The 19,978-nt window shown below is 44.8% G+C and overlaps 1 protein-coding gene across 1 annotated transcript; it reads right to left on the bottom strand.

Moving 5' to 3' along the window:
* Nucleotides 1-81: 81 nt before the first annotated feature.
* Nucleotides 82-14,365, bottom strand: Cd274 (CD274 molecule). Its single transcript, XM_032895466.1, has 6 exons — nucleotides 14,287-14,365; nucleotides 12,962-13,303; nucleotides 5,971-6,255; nucleotides 3,970-4,080; nucleotides 2,467-2,526; nucleotides 82-1,367 (listed from the first exon to the last, which is right to left on the bottom strand). The coding sequence occupies exons 2-6, from the start codon at nucleotides 13,242-13,244 to the stop codon at nucleotides 1,345-1,347; spliced, it is 762 nt and encodes a 253-aa protein (XP_032751357.1). The 5' UTR covers nucleotides 13,245-13,303; nucleotides 14,287-14,365; the 3' UTR covers nucleotides 82-1,344.
* Between the last annotated feature and the right edge of the window lie 5,613 nt (nucleotides 14,366-19,978).

The following is a 19,978-nucleotide window of genomic DNA, read 5'->3' as shown; positions in this document are numbered from 1 at the left end:
GTGTGTGTGTGTGTGTGGTGTGTGTGTATGGTGTGTGTGTGCATGCGTGTGTGTGTGTGTGTGTGTGTGTGTGTGTGTGTGTGTGTGTGGGTGTGGGCATGTTTCTCAGGCACTGTCAGCTCTTGTAGACCTGGAGCTGGCTGGTCGGTGAGAGCTAGAGATCTGCCTGTCTCTGCCTCCCTAGTGCTTGGATCAAGCATGCACAGATATACGCAACTGTTTTTTATGTGGGTTCTGGGGATAAAACAGGGTTTCCCACTTGTAAGGAAAGAATTCTACCAACTGAGCTGTCTCCTCAGATGTCAATATCATTTAAATAGAAAAAAAAAAGAGCTACTCAACAAGACTAGACACTTCATGGAGAACATGAGATTGTTTGGCAAGGATAACAGATCAGAGGTAAATATAATGCTAGACAAAGAACTGGAGAGTGTCTTTAAAATGCGGACTCCATGTTAATGAGCATTGATTTGAGTATTGAACACACATAAGCAAATCCGACCGGCACTCTGGCTTCCTTCTCTGTCAGAGGCCAGAGCAGTGCACAAGGCACGGTGTGGTGTGCAAGTGCCTAATAAGCGGGTTTTTTTTTTTTTAATTAAATTCTTAGCTACAAATTCTATCCTGAAAGGACAGTGCCTGAAAAATCTGATAGCTGTCATTTTGTGGTCAAGTTACTCAGACACTCAGCATCTTGGCTATGAAGGGAGTTTGACAGAGGTTAGCATGAGGGTTGCCATGGTGATGAAATAAGATGTTTGAGTGTAGTACCCAACACTTGTAAAGCAGATATTTAAAGAGAACAACTACTACTGCAGAACCTTGAGGCCTGAGAATGAAGATTACTCAAGTCGGACAGCAAGAGCCTGTCAAACGAACCACGTGACCTCCGCGCTTCCTGCTTGTGCCAGTAGTTACAGAGGATGCTAAGCAGCAGTTGAGTTTGGTGACTGCATTTTAACGTCTATTACGTCACCAGTCATAACCACACGCCCACAGCAAGAACACACGGACTGGAAGTAAATAGAAGGCACTCACACTTCAACACTTGTGACTCTGCCTCTCATCCAGGCACTGGGTAGAGAGAAAGGTCACTTGTGCGAGGACCAGCTGTTAAAATGAGGAACCCTCAACTTATTGCCCGAGATGACTGATAGGTAACTTGCTTAGCAGTGTCTCTTGTAGAAATGTCTTTCGTCCCAGGCTCCTCTTCCAACACTTTCTTTGTTCTCTTCTCCTCTCCGGTTCCATTTTTGAGTCCCTGGACCCATGTCCCATGGGCCCTTTCTTTCACAGACCACAAGCTGCCAATCCCGCCTCGAGGCTCAGAGGGTTCAACACTGCTTACGTCTCCTCGAACTGTGTATCTGGAGAGTGATGATAGTATAATAATTTCACAGGGGCAGGGAGTATGTGGGGGGAAGTGTATGCTATGTAAGATAAACAAATTTGATGTTTGCTAGCGCATATATATATATATAACACACACACACACACACACACACACACACACACACACACATGTTGCAAGAAGACAGAAACAAATCCTACCTATGTCTGACTCCCCTTACACGATGAAGGATGACTAACATCCTTGCTTGTCTGGGACTGCCCTGATTTTAAAATGGAAAGTGCGCTGGGCTTAGAAATCCTCAGTCCTGAGCAAGCAGGGCTGGTTCCCCAGCATGATTCAGCAGTGCAGATGGTAATGGACATGAGGGAACCTGTTTGGGTCTGCCCAAGTCAGTGAAACCACTTTAAGCCTGGGCTTACTGCTTGGTTTCTTAACAACATTAAAATGAATTAGAACACAACATAACTTATTTAAGAAATAGTTCAGCTGGCTGGTTTGGAGTTTTCTGCTCTTATAAATATAGACATCAGTAGCAGAATCAATGGAAGCACGTAGCATAAGAATGAACGTCTGTGGTAACACTGTGTGTCCTTAAGCACCTCACGTTATCTTCTCGGCCCTGCTTTCCCTACTGTAAAATAGAGGTGACTGTCATAGTTCTCTGACTGTTGGAGGGCAGGGTGATCAAATGAAATGCCACATTGCACACATGAAACAGTTAACTGCACTGCAGAGCCATGTGCTTAACTGCCCATTCAAATATGTCGGCAGTATCCTTGATGCAGGGCTGCCACACAGACCCAGCAGCAGCAGCAAACCCACAATTTCCTCAAATGTGGCCGAGGAGCCAACAGCCCCCACAAACAGCCTCCTTTGAAAGGAGGGGAGATCAGAATAGCAGATTTCTCTTGTTGGTACAATAGCTTTTTCTTTTCTTCCTTCTGCTTTGTTTTTGTTTTTTTTTCTTTGCTGTGTGGTGCGGGCTGGTCTGCCGCTCCCTATCTTCCTGCCTCAGCCTCCAGAGTGTCTGAATTGCAGTGCAGGACCATGCTCGGTTGCTCTGTCTCTCAAGGTCTTTCGGTTTGCCCCTCCCTTCTGTTAATCACACTTACCATTTCGGTTCTTTGAATTTCTATCTTCGAAGCCACATTTTTCCACATCTAGCATTCTCACTAAATAAGAAGAAATCAATCTTAATTCCTTATAGCACGTTGCCACCACATCCCACAGGGACTCCATTTTCAATGTAAAGTTTGTAGGAGACACCAATTAACCCCTAATCACCAGACTTTTAGCCCATGAACTTCTTTATTCCAGGTTCCAAACTGCAAAGTTAATTACTCTACAATTCAGGCCACATCCTTTCATTCTCAGATGGTTTTTTAGGACTGTCTACTTTGTTTCCCACCCTCCCCTCAGAGAGGCCCACATCCAGAGCTACTGTATCACCTACTGATTCTCTGCTATTCTCATCCTAAACCAATCCTCCCAGATGGGATTTGGCAACAACTGCTTCCTTGTGCAAGTCCCAGGCTAGTCCTAATCCAGATGTGTCACTGAAACTTAATCCTCACATCCTGGCATTCCTGTTGGTTCTACTGAGGGCTGATTCTTTGGAAAGAGCTGGTTGCTACCTCCCCAGTTACAACACTTTCCCCATACGCTCTCCTTCCGCACGGGTGGTGGGGAATTCCTCTCTGACGATTGATGTTCCCTCCCATTTTCTATTTCCCTATTTGGCTTCAGGCAAATCCATACGCCGTTGGCTCACTTGGTATACATTTCAAAGTTTTAGTGAAAAGGTTTACTCTAAGTCATCCTACAATGGGAAGGCGTTATTTGAATATATTCATTTTCCTAGCTTTTAGTCATTCTTATGGGTAAGTACTGAAATAAATATATGGAAATTAATTTTTAAAACTATGTCATTTTGTCTTCAGAAATCTTACCCTCCAAAAAATTTGCTTTGTGGTAAAGATACCACAGCTCTTTTTAGTCAGAAGTGCTTTCCCACTTAGGGTGCCCAGAACCCAGCTCAACAGGATGTTGTAAGGAATACAAGACTTGAGTTCAACTGAGACCAATAGGCACCACAGTGCTCTGTCTTCAAAGTCCGTCAAAAGAAACTATGGCTTTCTTCTTCAGCCTCCGTTGTCACCCATCCCCCACCCCTGACCTCCACTTCCAGTTAGAGTGTCTTCCTTGTCTAGACTTGTGTGCTTGCAGCGCTCCCTCTAAGGCTAAGTCTTCTAGCTTCTCTTAAGCCCTGTCCAACACATACCTCTCCAAATTACGACAACACCACACTCCAAGGTAGGAGATGTTGCAGAACAACAGCATAAGCAGGACTTAAGGAAGACTCAGTACACCAGAGTCACTGCTAAAACTTACTCTGTGTAGCTGAAAGCTAGCCCAGAGAGAGGAAGGCAACACCTTTCAAGTCAGTGTTTCCTGGCTCTGCTAGCATGCAGGGTGGGCCAGCACCCTGTGATGTGGGGCCGCTCCTGTGGAGTCAGGATAGTAGTGTCCCTGGACCCTGGCACTGGCTGCTCCAGGCCATGGCGAAAGGACCCTCGTTCACATTCCCGCTGGGAGCACAGCAATGGAGAAAATACCTTGTTTTCTCAAGCAGAAGAAGACGGTGAACCCCGCGATGAGGAACAAAAGGACGGATCCCAGGAGTACCCAGTGTGTCCTGTTATGTGGGAGACGTGGTACAGGCAGTTCTGAGAAACAAGAAAGAGAGGCTGATGGATGATAAAGCTTTGCTGGGAAATAGGAGAATGATCACCCCTGAGATCTCGTTTGGCCTTAGGGTGTTCTTAATTACTTAAAGTTAATGGCCGGGTGAGGGCTGGAAGGAGAAGACAGGTCTCTTAAGGAACTGGGAGCAGCACAGAGAAGAACTCGAGGACTGTGACACACTTAGCATAGTGCCACAAAGAGTGACTGTAATGTTAAATGGTAACCTTGGTGCGGTCACTCCCTGTGCACTTTTTCATACAGACACTAACAGCGGACTTGGGGGGGAAGTGAACTCAAGAACATGGGAAAGCACTGTTAAGCAGCTTCTGTCTCCCACAACTGTGGTCAAAATCAGGGACCAGTGTGGGTTGTTTTTCTTCCCTGTTTGGGCATCCTGGTCATTGACTTCTCCCTCCTTGTTTCTCTGTCTGGGGTTTTGTGAAAGAGAGAAATGGGTCCCATGGCTCTGGGATGCTCTGGGCTTGTTAACTCTCATCTCCTGTCGTAAGTCAGCTTCTATTTGGTCCCACTATGGACCCAAGTTACAGATGAGAAGAGACACTCAGAGTGGTTAAGTTACTCCAGGATGTCCCACAAATAAATGGCCAGAAAGCAGCTTTTTGCTGTCTTATTATTATGGTGTCTGTTTGTATTTTCTTTGAGGCAGGGTCTCTTGTAGTCCGTACTGGCCTTGAGCTTGCTATGTATGTAAGGATGACCCTGAACTTCTGATCTTCCTGCTTCCACCACCCAAGTGTTTGGATTATAGGTGAGCCCTATATAACCGAGTTTATGGTGCTGGGGTGAGATCTTTGTGGATGCTAGGGTAGTATTCTCCCAATGGAACCACATCTCCAGCCACATAAAACATTTAATGGCAGGAGACCAGCAATGCAGCTTTTATGAAAAGGTCCAATTCCAGTTAGAGTGTCTTCCTTTTTTTTTTTTTTTTTTTAACTTTTTCCAAACTCGTGTGCTCCTTTTGGTTCCAAGCCCAATCTGGGCTGTATTTTTCATATTGGTTGACTTTTTAATGTAGTTTTATTTATGTTCTCTAAACTTCATAAAGCTGTCTCTAAACGTCAATGTACTGTCGACGTACACTGGAGAGGTAAATGGAGGCAGAAGCAATTCTCCTCAGAGTACCTCTGGACTTACATTCTCATAATGCTCCAGGCCTCTCGCCGGACTGTCTCCCATCCCCCCTTTTCCTGTGAGGTAATGGATTTAAAGAACAGCGGAACTCTCCAACAACTTTCATATACTCATTTTCATACAGCTCATTCTATCCCTACGATTACAAGCCAGCTAGTAGGTTGCCAATAGACATCAGCCTCGTGTTTTCTACATGAGCAGACTTCCTGGAGTTGAAATATCAGACAATGCCCTACAGCGGAACATGGGAGGAGAGGCTCCTTCCTGTATCAAGATACAAAAGAAAAACCAATGCATTTGCCTCCTCCTACAGCAGCCCTGGGGGGAAGAGCGCAGCTCTGATGTGACGAGGTTTACAATCCTGAAGCACTCACAGAGTCCTGATTTCACGTTGCTGGTGGTGGGTGGTGCCCCAGTTACAAGAGCATTTCCTACATGCAACTATCACCTGTTTCCTGGAGCACAGTGACTTATGTCCTACTCATCTACAAATACTCCATGGCTAACATACAGTTTGTCACGAGGAAACACTTAATCGATTGTAGCTGGATGTTTATCCAGCGACATTATGGCTTATACACAAGATAAAGAGGAAAAAGAACACATCTAGCAAACATAAGTGTCATTTATTCGTACCCTTCAGCCAACTGCTGCTAAATGACTAATGACAGATGGCCATGTTGCTAGGAGTCCGGGGACCGAGTTAGGCAACTCACCTGGGATGATCAGTTCAGCCGTGTGGTTCTCCCCTGAGTGTACTCTCCAGAACGTACAGTGGAAAACATCATTAGCTGTTGCGTTGACCCTCAGAACGCTGGTCACGTTGAAAAGCTTCTCCTCGGTCTGGGAAGTGGTGACAGTTGTTTCCCCACTCAGGGACTGGTGGTCACTGTTTGTCCAGATCACTTCGGCTTCTGGGTAACCCTCAGCCTGGCACATTAGTTCATGCTCAGAAGTGGCTGGATCCACGGAAATTCTTTGGTTGATTTTGCGGTATGGAGCTAGGTCAGAAGCAAAAAGAGGTCAGGGCTCCCCCATCTTAAGCAAAAACATGTGGCTTGGTGGCGTTACAAAGAGTATCAACTCGGGCTGGTTATTAGAGAAATATGCCTCCAGCCCTGCTATTTTGGCAGCAGGGAGTGGGTGTTAGTCTGCCTCGGGTTCAAATCTGGGTCACGTTTGGGCTTTAGGAACAACCGTGCTGTTGTAAAAAACCACAGCAGGGTGTTTACTGAGCACAAAGTAAATGTACTAACTAAATTAAGTAAATCGTCATCTTGAAACCGCAGGCCTTTCTACCTAAATGTAAACAAAACATATCTATTTCTTCAGCCATCATCGCTGTCCTTGTGACCTTTAGTGAGCCCTACAGAGCCCAGCGTAGAGGCTGAGATCCCTATTCTATTGCCAAAGACATAATAAGAGCTTCGTAACAGGATGGCTTCCCAGAAGCTTGACACAGAGTAGCTAAGGCAAGGCAAAACTGTAATATGTTCCGTTGCCCATGAACCAACAAAACGAGCACCAATAAAAGAGGTGTAATTACGGCAACAGCTTTGATGAGCACTGGCCCAGTGTTCTGTGTTTATCTCATTTAAGAACAATCGAGGATGAAACCACTACAGATTATTAAACAGGCACATCAGGAAATAATGTCACCACGATGGGGCCTACGCCACATGGCCCAGGACTTAATTTTTCTGGGAAATCAAAGGTTTAGATTTAAAATCACTGTCAGCGATAAAACCCACACGGAGCGAAATAACCGCTTTCTATTCTCATTGGTGAAAGGATGAAAAGCTGTGCTTCCTCTAGCAGGCCACGGTGAGCAGCTGATGTGGATTCATCCACAGCTGGCTAAGCCTCCACGGCACCCGTCTCTAAGGAGAGCATGAGGACGCAGGCGGGAAATGGAGGGAAATAGCAGAATTTCCACTAGCACGCTTGCTCTAGGATCTGTTAAATCATTGACACCCCGTAGACGTTGATGGCTGTCCCTGGGTCTGAATGTCTGCCATGGGAAGAGGGGAGGGTGTTGATTTATATGTAGGTTACTACAGATTTTTGTCAACTCTCCTGTCTATTTTTGCTTTGCTCTGCTTTCGGGGAGGAGTTTCGTGTAGACCAGGCTAGGCTTGCATTTGCTGTGTAGGCAAAGGTAACCTGCCTCTAGCTCCTGGGTGCTGGGGACACAGGCAGCTGAGTGTCATTGCTTGTGGTTTTATGTGTTACTGGGGACAGAACTTCATGAATGGAAGGCGAGCGCTCTACCAACTGAACTACAGATCTGTCCCTCTCGTCTACTCGTAACTGAAGTCGCCATCTTTAAAAATAAGCACATTTCAAAGTCTCCTTAAAGAAACTGAGGATTGAAGATAAAGCTAACAATTCACCACAAGGCAAAACAAGACGCCAGAGTGACTTTCGGACATTAAAAACAAATATTGAGTTGGATGTGATTAAAGCATTGGCTAAAATAAGCTCCAATCTGATCGGGACCATCTCCATTTGTTAACGATGAACTCATCATAGCATACACTGACCCTGAGTTCTCAGAACTGGCAAGGCCTTATAAATACTTCTTTTGTTCCATTTGTTTCTTTTTTTTCTTTTTTCTTTTTTTCGGAGCTGGGGACTGAACCCAGGGCCTTGCACTTGCTAGGCAAGCGCTCTACCACTGAGCTAAATCCCCAAACCCCCATTTGTTTCTTCTTTTGGGTATCTTTTCTTTTTTCTTTTTTTGTACGTTTTCAGAAAGTATCATGTGTTAGATTGTATCAACCACATGGAATCAGTGAGTTATCTCCTTCTGATCTTCACAATGACCATTTCTTATAATATAAGCTATATATGTATACATTGGTACCAAATATATCTTTTATAATCACATATACGTTTCATAACACCTCAAAGACCGAGTAGACAAATTTTGTTTTCAAACCTCTGGTTTAACTCTAGAACACTCTGCTACTGCTGGGATCATACTAACCAGGAGACGTTCAAGTCACTTTTAAAGCCATTCTCTACCTTGCTACACAGTCCCAAGGTAAAGAGATAGGTAACAAGACATGGTTAGGAAGGGCATAGATTTTACAGATGGGCTAGTTAGGTTTAGAACCTGGTTTTATAATCTTACTGGGTTAGAATTTAGGCAAATTACATTATTTCTTTGGCCCTCAAATTTTTAATGCCTGAAGATGGGAACAAGGCTACATGTCACTGAATCTAAGATGCCACCTATGGACAGACACATTCAGATTTGAAAGACAGCAAATAGAAAAAAGAAGAAAAAAAGTCAACCATGGTCATGAGCAAGTGCCTTCCCCAAAGAGTCATGTTAAAGGTTAAATTAATTCATAACAGCAAGAAGCCCAGGGCGCGACCTCACACATAGTAGGTGTTCTGTGAGTGTTGATTATAACAGCTACCCCTGCTGTTACTCGTCAGATTAGGAGCATGGTGAGCACAGCTGTGGGGAACTGTGAGCACGGCTGTGGAGGACCATGAGCACGGCTGTGGGGGACCATGAACACAGCTCTGGAGGACTGTGAGCACAGCTGGGGAGGACTGTGAGCACAGCTGTGGGGGACTGTGAGCACAGCTGTGGGGGACCATGAGCACGGCTGTGGGGGACCATGAACACAGCTCTGGAGGACCGTGAGCACAGCTGTGGGGGACCATGAGCACGGCTGTGGGGGACCATGAACACAGCTCTGGAGGACTGTGAGCACAGCTGGGAAGGACTGTGAGCACAGCTGTGGAGGACTGTGAGCACAGCTGGGGAGGACTGTGAGCACAGCTGTGGGGGACTGTGAGCACAGCTGTGGGGGACCATGAGCACGGCTGTGGGGTTCATGAACACAGCTCTGGAGGACCGTGAGCACAGCTGGGGAGGACTGTGAGCACGGCTGTGGAGGACTGTGAGCACAGCTGGGGGGGACCATGAGCACGGCTGTGGGGGACCGTGAGCACAGCTGGGGAGGACCGTGAGCACAGCTGTGGGGGACCGTGAGCACGGCTGTGGAGGACCATGAGCACAGCTGGGAAGGACTGTGAGCACAGCTGTGGGGGACCATGAACACAGCTCTGGAGGACTGTGAGCACAGCTGGGGAGGACTGTGAGCACAGCTGTGGGGGACCATGAGCACAGCTCTGGAGGACCGTGAGCACAGCTGTGGGGGACCATCTGGAGGACTGTGAGCACAGCTGGGAAGGACTGTGAGCACAGCTGTGGGGGACCATGAACACAGCTCTGGAGGACTGTGAGCACAGCTGGGGAGGACTGTGAGCACAGCTGTGGGGGACCATGAGCACAGCTCTGGAGGACCGTGAGCACAGCTGTGGGGGACCATGAACACAGCTCTGGAGGACTGTGAGCACAGCTGGGAAGGACTGTGAGCACAGCTGTGGGGGACCATGAACACAGCTCTGGAGGACTGTGAGCACAGCTGGGGAGGACTGTGAGCACAGCTGTGGGGGACCATGAGCACAGCTCTGGAGGACCGTGAGCCTAGCTGGGGAGGACTGTGAGCACAGCTGTGGGGGACCATGAACACAGCTCTGGAGGACTGTGAGCACAGCCATTTCTTCCCACTTCTCATCACTACTTCAGTGGGTCTTAAGAAAGTTTCCACAGCTCATGAAGAACTGTCCAAAATTTCCCATATGCAAGCCTGTTTGTATAGCAAACATTTTAAGCTAATCGGTTTTTTAAATCATTCCTTCAACAAATACCATTTCTTTTCTTACTACACTGGAACTTCATCATAAGCCAAGGCCAAGGGGTACAACAATAAAACCGAGAAAACCCCTACCCCTAGAGCTTGTGTTCAAGAGAAGGAAAAGAGACATTAAACATGAGACACCTTAGATAGGGATAGATGGTATAGGAAAGATTTAAACCGGGCTGGGGGGTCTGGTGACCATGGCAATCCTTAATTGTTGAGCCCCATGATTAAAGTGTTTCCTGCAGCTGCTTAACACCATGTACAGTCCAAGAACCATTAAGAACATTTCATTTCCTCCTGATATTAAAGCTGAATATTTTCAATTAAAAGCCAGATGCCTGAGAGTCCTCTGTAAACCTCTGAAGGTATGACAGGATCCAAAGAGATAATAAAAACTGAGTTAATCCAAAAGTACACTCTTTCAGATTTCAGTTTTGAAATGCTTCACCTTTAAAACCCCATGGTGAGTGAACTCCCTGTAGGGAACCTTGGCTACCACACACTTGCAGTGATGGGAAGAAAATCTGGGCAGCCTTGCTGTGAAATCATTTGCATAGGGCATCATTCAGGAGTTCTACTTCCTCTGGCATGCCAGCCACCGCGGTGCTAGAAGCTGAAACCAGGGTCCTATACCTTCTGGGCAAGTGTTCTACCACTGGGCATGTCCTCAGTCCTATTCCTATTAAATGTATGTAAGTGGGTGTGCATGTATGTATGTATGTGTGTGTATGTGTGTGTATGTATGTATGTGTAGTATGTGTGTATGTATGTGTGTATGTATGTATGTGTGTATGTATGTATGTGTATGTATGTGTATGTATGTGTATGTATGTGTGTATATGTGTGTATATGTCTGTATGTATGTGTATGTATGTATGTATTCTTTTATTCTTTTTTTTATTTGTTTGAGAAAGGATCTTGCTAAGTTACCCAGGCTGCTCTTGAACCTGCTGTATGTCTGTAGGGCAGACAAGTCCTAATTGTGTGATTCTCCTGCCTCAGCCTCCCATATAGCTGGGATGACAGATTTGAGCCACAATGCCCACCAAAGCCAAGGTTCAGACTCTTGGTGAAGACCAGCTAAACCCCCAAAGCTGTAAGCAAATGGCAAGACAGACTGGGGGTAAAATGCCAACCTAGTGGTTTCTAAAGGAAACCGAAATAGTCAAACAGGCCTTCAAGTCCGCTTGGTTCTCAGTTTTGCCCCATCAAAAGTCCTTCCACAGAGAAGCCATCAGCTCCAGAAGGCTGCTTTGGTATCAAAGATATTGTTGAGCAGATAATCTGGAGTAAATTCTTCCTCACCACAAAGTCACCTACTCCTCACAAGCCATGAGAGAACTCTTGTCTCTGTTTCCTTTTTCCTCGCTGCCAGCATGTGCTCCTTCCCATTCCCCAGGTTCAGCAACCTGGACTGCCCATGCCTTCCGACTTCATAATTTCTTTAAATGTCTTAGAACAAAACAGAAGCCTCATATTTGCTCATGTACTAACACGTGCTCAAGATATTAATGACCATGTCCCGAGTCTCCTCTCACATAAGCAAAAGGTAATGAAGATAAAGCCAAGCAACAAAATAAGACAAGTGACATTTTCATAACCACAGGAGCTCTAACCGATCTAGCAACAGAGACCCATTAATACACCGTCGAATGGACACATTTTTCCTAATCTCTACATAATTCTGGGTTAATAACTGTGATCTCTTATGAGACCATGGAGGGACCTGACCCCAGGACACCACTATGGGAGGTATATGAAGAAGAGAGCCTAGGGGGTTTCTGGTCCTGGTGGGCATGTGGACTGGCTGTGTGCACGCCTGGGATGGGTGAAGCTCTCAGGTCTGTGTAAGCCAACAGTGAAAGCAGGGGTGGTTATTAAGGTGTTTTCCTTCCCTTAGCTAGCCCCAACCCCAAACCCTGAACTCAAGTGACCTGATGGCATTTCTGTGGCTCGTTATCCAGGAACTCACACTCACAGTTCCTCCTCAGTACTCCCGGAGACACAGGCCCTGACAATGAATGTATGCTGGCCGAGTGTAGCCTGTACCATCCCTGAGAAGAATGGCTTCTTCTACACCTAAGGTCTTCTTTCTCACCCTTTACAGATTAACCTTAAGTTTTCTGACTGCAACCCTTACAGTAGAAGAAATAGATAGATGTAGAGGTATATATGCATATATATATATACACACATTATATATTGTATGTATACATATATTATATATGTGTATGTATATTAAATTTTGTATGATATGTATATATGTGTACATATATTGGATTTTGTATGAAGATATTCAAAGGAAGGTAAATATGCTAAGTTATGGAGGGATGTACAAATAGTAGTTACTGTGTATGTATATGTCATGGAAGGTGGTGCTAAGGAAGGAAGGACATTTTTATGATTCTATTTCTTTCTATGATATCCAAATTACTTGTATATATCTATATATGTGTGTGTGTGTGTATGTATACATATTTACAAGTAATTCATAAAGCTTGCAAAGATGAAACACCAGGTGTTTGCTTCTTATCATAAATGCAATATATATAACTATATATGTAAATAAATATATATTATAGTATAGTATTATACATTATATAGATTATATATTATACATTATATTAGATACTTATATATGCATCATATATTGCATAGTTATATATTCACATATATAATATATTATATATATTGCATTTACGATAAGAAGAAGCAAACACCTGGCATTTCACTTTTGCAAGCTACAGTACTGCAGGGCACGGCTGTGTATCATCTGGTACTGAATCTCAGGTCACTGTCAAACACACAAGTGCTAGATGTTTTCACGGCTGGAGTGTATGAACGAAAGAACGAACGAGTGGGGACAGGCTGCTGCTGTGCTGTGAGAAGTGGGTGTGAACTTCCAAGAACGAATGTCTCCCAACCTTAGGGAGATGCTTTAAATAAAGATGAAGGCTTCCTCATCCAGGGTAATTCTTACCGTTGACTTTCAACGTGATTCGCTTGTAGTCCGCTCCACCATAGCTGATCATGCAGCAGTAGACACCTGCGTCCTGCAGCTTGACATCTGTGATCTGAAGCACCGCGTTCCCCTTCAAAAGCTGGTCCTTTGGCAAGGAGACTCTCCCCCTGAAGCTGCTGTGTTGAGGCTTCAGGTCCTCCTCTCCCTTCACAAACTGAATAACTTCCTTGTCTTCCTTTTCCCAGTACACCACTAAGGCAAGCAGGTCCAGTTTCTGTTCTACTGGGAATCTGCATTCCATCGTGACATTGCTGCCATACTCCACCACGTACAGGTCCTTTGGAGCTGTGATGGTAAATGCTGCAAAGGAAAGAGGAACAGCCTTCAGAGGACAGAAAACTCCTCCACACACATTTGAAAAAAAAAATGGGTAAAAGGTTACCGTCGCGTTATCAGTGAATCACATGAACACTAAACTTCTTCTTTAAAATAACTTCATCGGAGAAAACCACAAGCCATCTAGATAATATATTCCCAGTCTTGTTTAAAAGGAACCAATAAATAAGAAGATGATATTAGCGGGCCATCTCCCCAGGAATTTTCGGTGGCCACTCATAGGAAATGGATCATCTGTTGGTTCTGTATTACCTGTATTTTTATATTCATCCCCTATTGGGGGAGGGGGGCATGTTGTTCATTTGTTTCTGGTGCTGGAATTGCATCCAGAGTTGTGTGTTTACCAGCCAAGTGCTCTACTACTAAACGACACCCACAGCTCCTGTATTTTCCTTCATCCTTTACAAGTAACTTATTTATGAAGAAGGGAAACTAGAATGTGCTTTTTAGAAGCAAAGTATATGCCTTTGAATTATTTTCAGGGGTGGAGTGATCGCTCAGTAAGTAAGTGACTTGCTGTGCAACGCGTGGACCCGAGTTCAAATCCCCAGAGCCCAGGTGAAAGCCAGGTGCAGTAGCATGTACCTACACTGGGAGGTGGGGACAGGAGAACCCCCAGAAGGTTTTGAGCCAGGTGCCTTACAGGACTCAGCCATGAGCAACAAATAAGACTGTGTCTCAAACAAGGTAGAAGGTGAGGCTCGAGCGAGCTCTAGGTTTCCTTTGACCTCCACATGTGTACCCAGCAAATACATGTACACATATACCCCTTCTACACACACACACACACACACACACACCCCACAAATTACTTCCATTTTTTTAACTCAAGGCTAAAATATTGAAAATATCGAGCCCACTGAAAAGATCTGGTGACTTACCCGCTAGCGCGTGACTGCAGGCTGTGAGTATAAGGACAGCAAATATCCTCATGGTTTGAGACTTACCTAGTCATGGGAAACAGAGAGAGAAAGAGAGAGAGAGGGCTGTTTAACTCAATAGCTGAACAGCAAGACATAGTAGATGTGTCCTTCTAATATAGAAATAAGCCCTAAAAGCCAGTCCGGAAAGCACAGACGAGCCAGCTCAAATGAAGCGATTCTGATGGCTGGCCAATGACTGATTTGCAAGTGTGGAAACAGAGCCGCACCGTGCAAAATTCAAAGTTTCCATTCTGTAACTCAAAGCCATGGAGAACCAAGCGAAAAGAAGTCAATATGATGTGGTGAGCACCTTTAAATTGAGTTATAAGCCCCTAGAGATTGATAATGTACACTGGAAATCAGCCAAGGACTCCCCAACTCCCCCCCCCATCTGTACCATGCATGTTTGAACATTGAAACATACTTGAAAACTAAAACCTGCTTTAAACAAAGCTTCAACGCAAAGAACAACCAATTTTCACTTTCACTTTTTGACACTTCCTCCTCTCCCCCCCTTAAAATCTCATGTCTACCTCTTGCCTACTTCAAATTATAATTCTTTCCCCAGTAAACAGAGTACAGCGATGACAGGCATGAGAAGGAAGGAGAATTCTATCTGGCTGGTTTACTTTAAGGTCTGGTTGTCTCAGGACCACTCGCTGAGACGCTGAGACGTAGCTGCCTGAATTCTAGTCTACCCTCTGCTGAACGTTTTCCTGATTCGTTCGGCAAACACTGAGTATCTTTTCTGAGTCTGGCACTGTTTTGGGCACTTCTGGAGGAGCAGGCAGCAAACAGAAGCCACTCTTTCTTGAAACTGATGTCTAAAGATGGGGTCTAATAATTAACTTTTTCTCCCTCTTCTATGTAATTCACATGTTTACAACTTCCATGGGACAGTCTTCCTCTCAGGGTCTCTCTGACCTGTGTGTCCATTCACAGTCTCTCTGACAGGTGTATAAAGCCAATGCATAAGGCTTCTGGCATCCAGACTCTAAAACTCAGTGAGAAAAAAACAAATACATCGGCCAAGAGGAAAATGAACGAGAGTCTCACACAACGCTCTCTATAAGGAAGTACATGGCAGATCTGTGATAACGTTTGGATCTTCTGCTCTACCAAAATTCTAGAATCCTCGTGGGTAGTGTTAGTGAAGAGGCAGGCAGACAGGATTTCCTGACCTTTATTAGTAAGGATGTGAAATTGTATAGCTTTTTAAAAGGTCAATTTGGTAACCTGTTAAAACTTTTAACTCTGGATGTCCTACGATCTCTCTATTCCTGTCTTGGAAATTCACCCTAGAAAAAAATAAACTCATGTGTAACAGGGATGACGCAGCTAAGAATAAATCTTGAAATACCCATGTATTAGCTAATAAGACTGTATACTCAAAATACCGTGGGGGACAGATTCTAGTACACGCATAGGGAATGAGTTTGCAAAGACGTAGGAAGGAGCTTAGAGTTACTTGTGTTGTAGAACAACCCTACCCTTCTTGAAGACACTGCCGGACAGTGATTATCAACAAAGGTAACTGTGACTTTTATAGGGAGGACAGGTAAGTCTTACACACTTATACCTTGTTTTTGAAAAAAAAAAAGGATTTATTTATTTATTTGTTTGTTTACTTTATGTATGTGAGTACACTGTTGCTGTCTTCAGACACACCAGAAGTAGGGCATCAGATCTCATTACAGATGGTTGTGAGCCACCATATGGTCGATGGGTGTTGACATCAGGACCTCTGGAAGAGCGGCCAGCACTCTAAACTGCTGAGCCATCTCTCCAGCCCACATTTATACTTTTTTAAAGGGAGAAAGAAAGATAGAAAATGAATTTTTTTCATTTTATGCATATCCAATTTTCAAATGCGTGAGTAAACATTTTACTTATATCATTAGAAGAAAAGAATCATCACACCTTTCTTGTGAAGGACCCTAGAACTGGAGCTCAAACATCTTCACTAGGGCAGAATGACCGTTTCAGCTTACTTTTATGGTCTGTTGTTGTTAATTATTGCTATTGTTATAAAAAAAAAAAAAACTAATGTAAGCACAGTACACACATTCTCCTTTAGGGAGCATTTGGTAATATTGGCTAACATATTTATTTGATTAACAAAGCTTGCTTGGGGAGGAAGAAGGCTACTACTGGTGTACTGAAACAGAGGCCTGAGAGCTGCCAAGACCCCGCCCCCGCCCAGGGCAACAGAGACTGAGGTGGCCTCCAGCACCACTCTCCACGCAGCCTGTCAACAGTTTCCCTTCAGCCTTTTTCCTCTACACTTTTAAAGACTGACTTATTTTATGGGTAAGAGTGTTTTGTCTGATACTCCACACATCACTGACATCATCAGAGGTTAGGAGCCCTAGCTGTTCTTCCAAAAAGTCCTGAGTTGAAGTCCTAGCAACCAGATGGTGGCTCACATCATTATAGACGGTTATCTGTAACGAGGCCTGGTGCCCTCCTCTGGCCTTCAGGCGTACATGCAAGCACAACCCTGTAAAAATAATAAAGAAATCTGCTTTTGTTCTTCAAGAATAAACTTTCTTGCCTGCTTGTATGTATACATATGCTTACCACATGTGTGCCTAGTTCCCTCAGAGGCCAAAGAGGATGTCAAATTCTCTGAGGTGGGAGTTACAGATGGCTGTAGGTCCCTGGAAGAGCAGCAAGTGCTTTAAACCTCTGAGGCCTCTCTAGCCCCAGTTGTTTTATACATTTAATAGCCACTTTTAAAATTTAAGATTATGTCATAATTTCCACAGGTGTCGTTTTTAATGGGCCCTTAATATTGAGCTCCTTTACTGTCCCATGTTGGGTCTTTTTGTCCCTTTTTTCTTTTATTATTTTTAAAGATTTATTTATTTGTTTTTATGAAGTACACTGTTCGCTGTCTTTGTCTTAAGACACACTGGGAGAGGGTGTCAGACTCCATTACAGAGGGTTGTGAGCCACCATGTGGTTGCTGGGATTTGAACTCAGGACCTCTGGAAGGGCAGTCGGCGCTCTTAACCACTGAGCCATCTCTCCAGCCCCCTGTCCCTTTTTCCCAAGGTTTGGCTTGTATGCTAGATTTCCCTAAAAAGAACTGGTGGTCTAGGGAGAAAGACTATTGACAACTGCCTGCACAGCATCTCCACACAGCACTGACATCATTCTCCACCACCCCCATTCAATTCTTGAAAAATGCAACTTGATTTGTTTAAATAAATATTTAGTTCTTTTTTTTTCTTCTTTTTTTTTTTTTCGGAGCTGGGGACCGAACCCAGAGCCTTACGTGCTTGCTAGGCAAGCGCTCTACCACTGAGCTAAATCCCCAAACCCAAATACTTAGTTCTTGATAATTATCTGATTACTTATTCCAACTGTTAAGGCCATAGGCTTCCTATTGACTATCATGAATCCTTCATGTTAGAAAAAGGCAGATGCAACCGCATCTGAGAGACTGGGGCAAGAGGATCTTGAGTTAGAGGCCAGCCTGGGCTACATAGAGAGACTTTATCTCAAACAACAAAACCAGAAAACAAAAACAAAAATAAGCCAAACCAAGGACATTTATCTTAAGAAAGCAGAGTCAAATGACTCATTATTAGGCACATATCTCTCCAGTTCCTCTGCCCAAGCAGCCGACAACATCCAGGCCTGTGAGGACACAGTGGCCGTTACCAGGAGGCTGTAGGAGAAATGGCCAAGCTGAGCGCTAGACGGTCACACCAAGGTACATGACCTCCATTGAAGGCTAAACCTCATTTTTCCCACGTTGATGGCGGACTCGGTTGGCACAGTTAGCCATTGACTGAGAGTCTGTTTTAAAAGCTTAGCCTAAAGTCTGAAAGGTGGTGAGTCGGGTCTGACAGCCACTTATCCAGCATCCTATCCTCTCCTCCCTGGCTCTCCAGGTGCAGCTGTGAGCAGTGGGAGAGAAGAAGAAGAAATTCGGGCACCATGTAAATCAGCTCCTCTTTGACCTCTAAACCTGCTCCTCTTCAATGGGGGTTAGGAGTGCAGGGTTGGTTTTCTTCCTCGGGCAAGAAACTGTAACCTTTGTCGAATTCCCAGACAAGAGCTGAGCGCCGTTCACAAAGCAACACAAAGTGAAGAAGTGATGTCTCATTCAAGATGGGGAAATAGGTTTGTCCCAGGGGAAGTCCAGATGAGGACCGTGGAGCTCACTTCTCTGTCTTCCCAGGGTGGGAGGGAAAAGACGCAAAGCTTCCTTTCTCAAAAGAGTGAACATTTACCCAATTTTCAAATTCTATCAAACGGCCCTAAACTCCGTGCTCAAATCTCTCCCTTCTCCATCCCTCCTTAGAGCAGCATGTGACCACTGACTGCCCTGTCCTTCCATCTGCGCTGCTCAGCCGGGATAGGCGAATACTTCAAAGTGTAAGGCTCTCCTTAAACACTGCTGGTCGCCGTCACCATCAGCTGCGGAACGAGAGTTTCCTCAGTTTGTTTGTTTTCCCATACAAAGGCCTTTCAGATACTCAAACATAATGAAGGACTTAGACATAGGAGAGTTTATCGAAAGGAAATACCCAGGCAGTTACTTACATTACAGATGATCAATGGATGAGGTAGTAAGGCACTATACCTAACCTATGGGAGAGTGATGCCCTTTAATTGCCCAGCACAATGGAGCATAGCAATTAAAAAAACTGGCCAAGTAGTTCACAGGAAAGCACCTGCAATAATTTATTCAGATGTTTTTTTTTTTTAAAAAAAATAAGAACACGGGTACTTTATTACCTCTGATGAGAACCCCAATCTAAACTTTAACATAGCCAAGCTCACTGTGTCTAAGAACTGTTTTGGACATTTTCTTCCAAAAGTCCTTTAGGTTCTCTGGGCAGATAGAGTAAAACTCTCAAGCTACCAGCATCGTGGACCTTGACAGAGGAAGGGACCTCAGGAGATGCTTCAAGAGGAAAGACTTACCCAGGCATTGCTAGTGAACAGTTAAAGTCGCGCTGGGACCAATTCATCATCTCTTCTCACCCAGCTACCTACCCCAAGATCCTATAGATAAACACACAAGGCTGGCATTACAGCTAACAGTGCCTAGTCACCAGACAAACTGCGGATTCTGGGGTCTTTGCCAGGAAAGGTCTTTGCCTGTCAACCCATCGTGTTTCCCTGTTGCCTTCTCCCTTCTCCATCCTCAAAAGGTCTAGTGATTCTGGCTCTCGAAAGTGCCCTGCAAGCCGACTCTGCGAGAAGATGCTCCCTACCTGTAGGCGAGGAGACTGGCATGTCGCGTAGTTGCAGCCTGGCTGGAGGCTGGGGAGGGCGATTTCCTGGTCTTATCCGTAGCAAAGAGCCCCGCCCCCTCTGCGGAAACCACGCCCTCCTACTCTGAACCCGAAGCTTCCCAGCAGCTTTGAGTGGGCGCTGATCCCAAAGGATTTCCTACAGATGACTTTAGAGTCAGTCAGCTTTGGGATAGGTATTTGCAGTTTATAGAAAAACGAAACTAGGGTCCGGTGTGGTGACGCATGCCTTAATTCCAGTACTCAGGAGACAGAGGCAGCAGGATCTCTGGTCTATAGAGCTCCAAAACAACCGGGCTACTACGGAGACCCTCAGACAAACAATTTAAAATCGAAACTAAAAGTGAAAGTGAAACTCGCATTAGGTTTCTTGTAAATCTACAATCTACAAGACCTGAGGTTCACGTAGGTTGCTTGTCATCCTCTAAAACTATCCCCTTGTT

This window comes from Rattus rattus, chromosome 2, assembly GCF_011064425.1.
Source record: "Rattus rattus isolate New Zealand chromosome 2, Rrattus_CSIRO_v1, whole genome shotgun sequence".
Classification (NCBI taxonomy): domain Eukaryota; kingdom Metazoa; phylum Chordata; class Mammalia; order Rodentia; family Muridae; genus Rattus; species Rattus rattus.
This window is presented reverse-complemented; position numbering and strand designations above follow the sequence as displayed.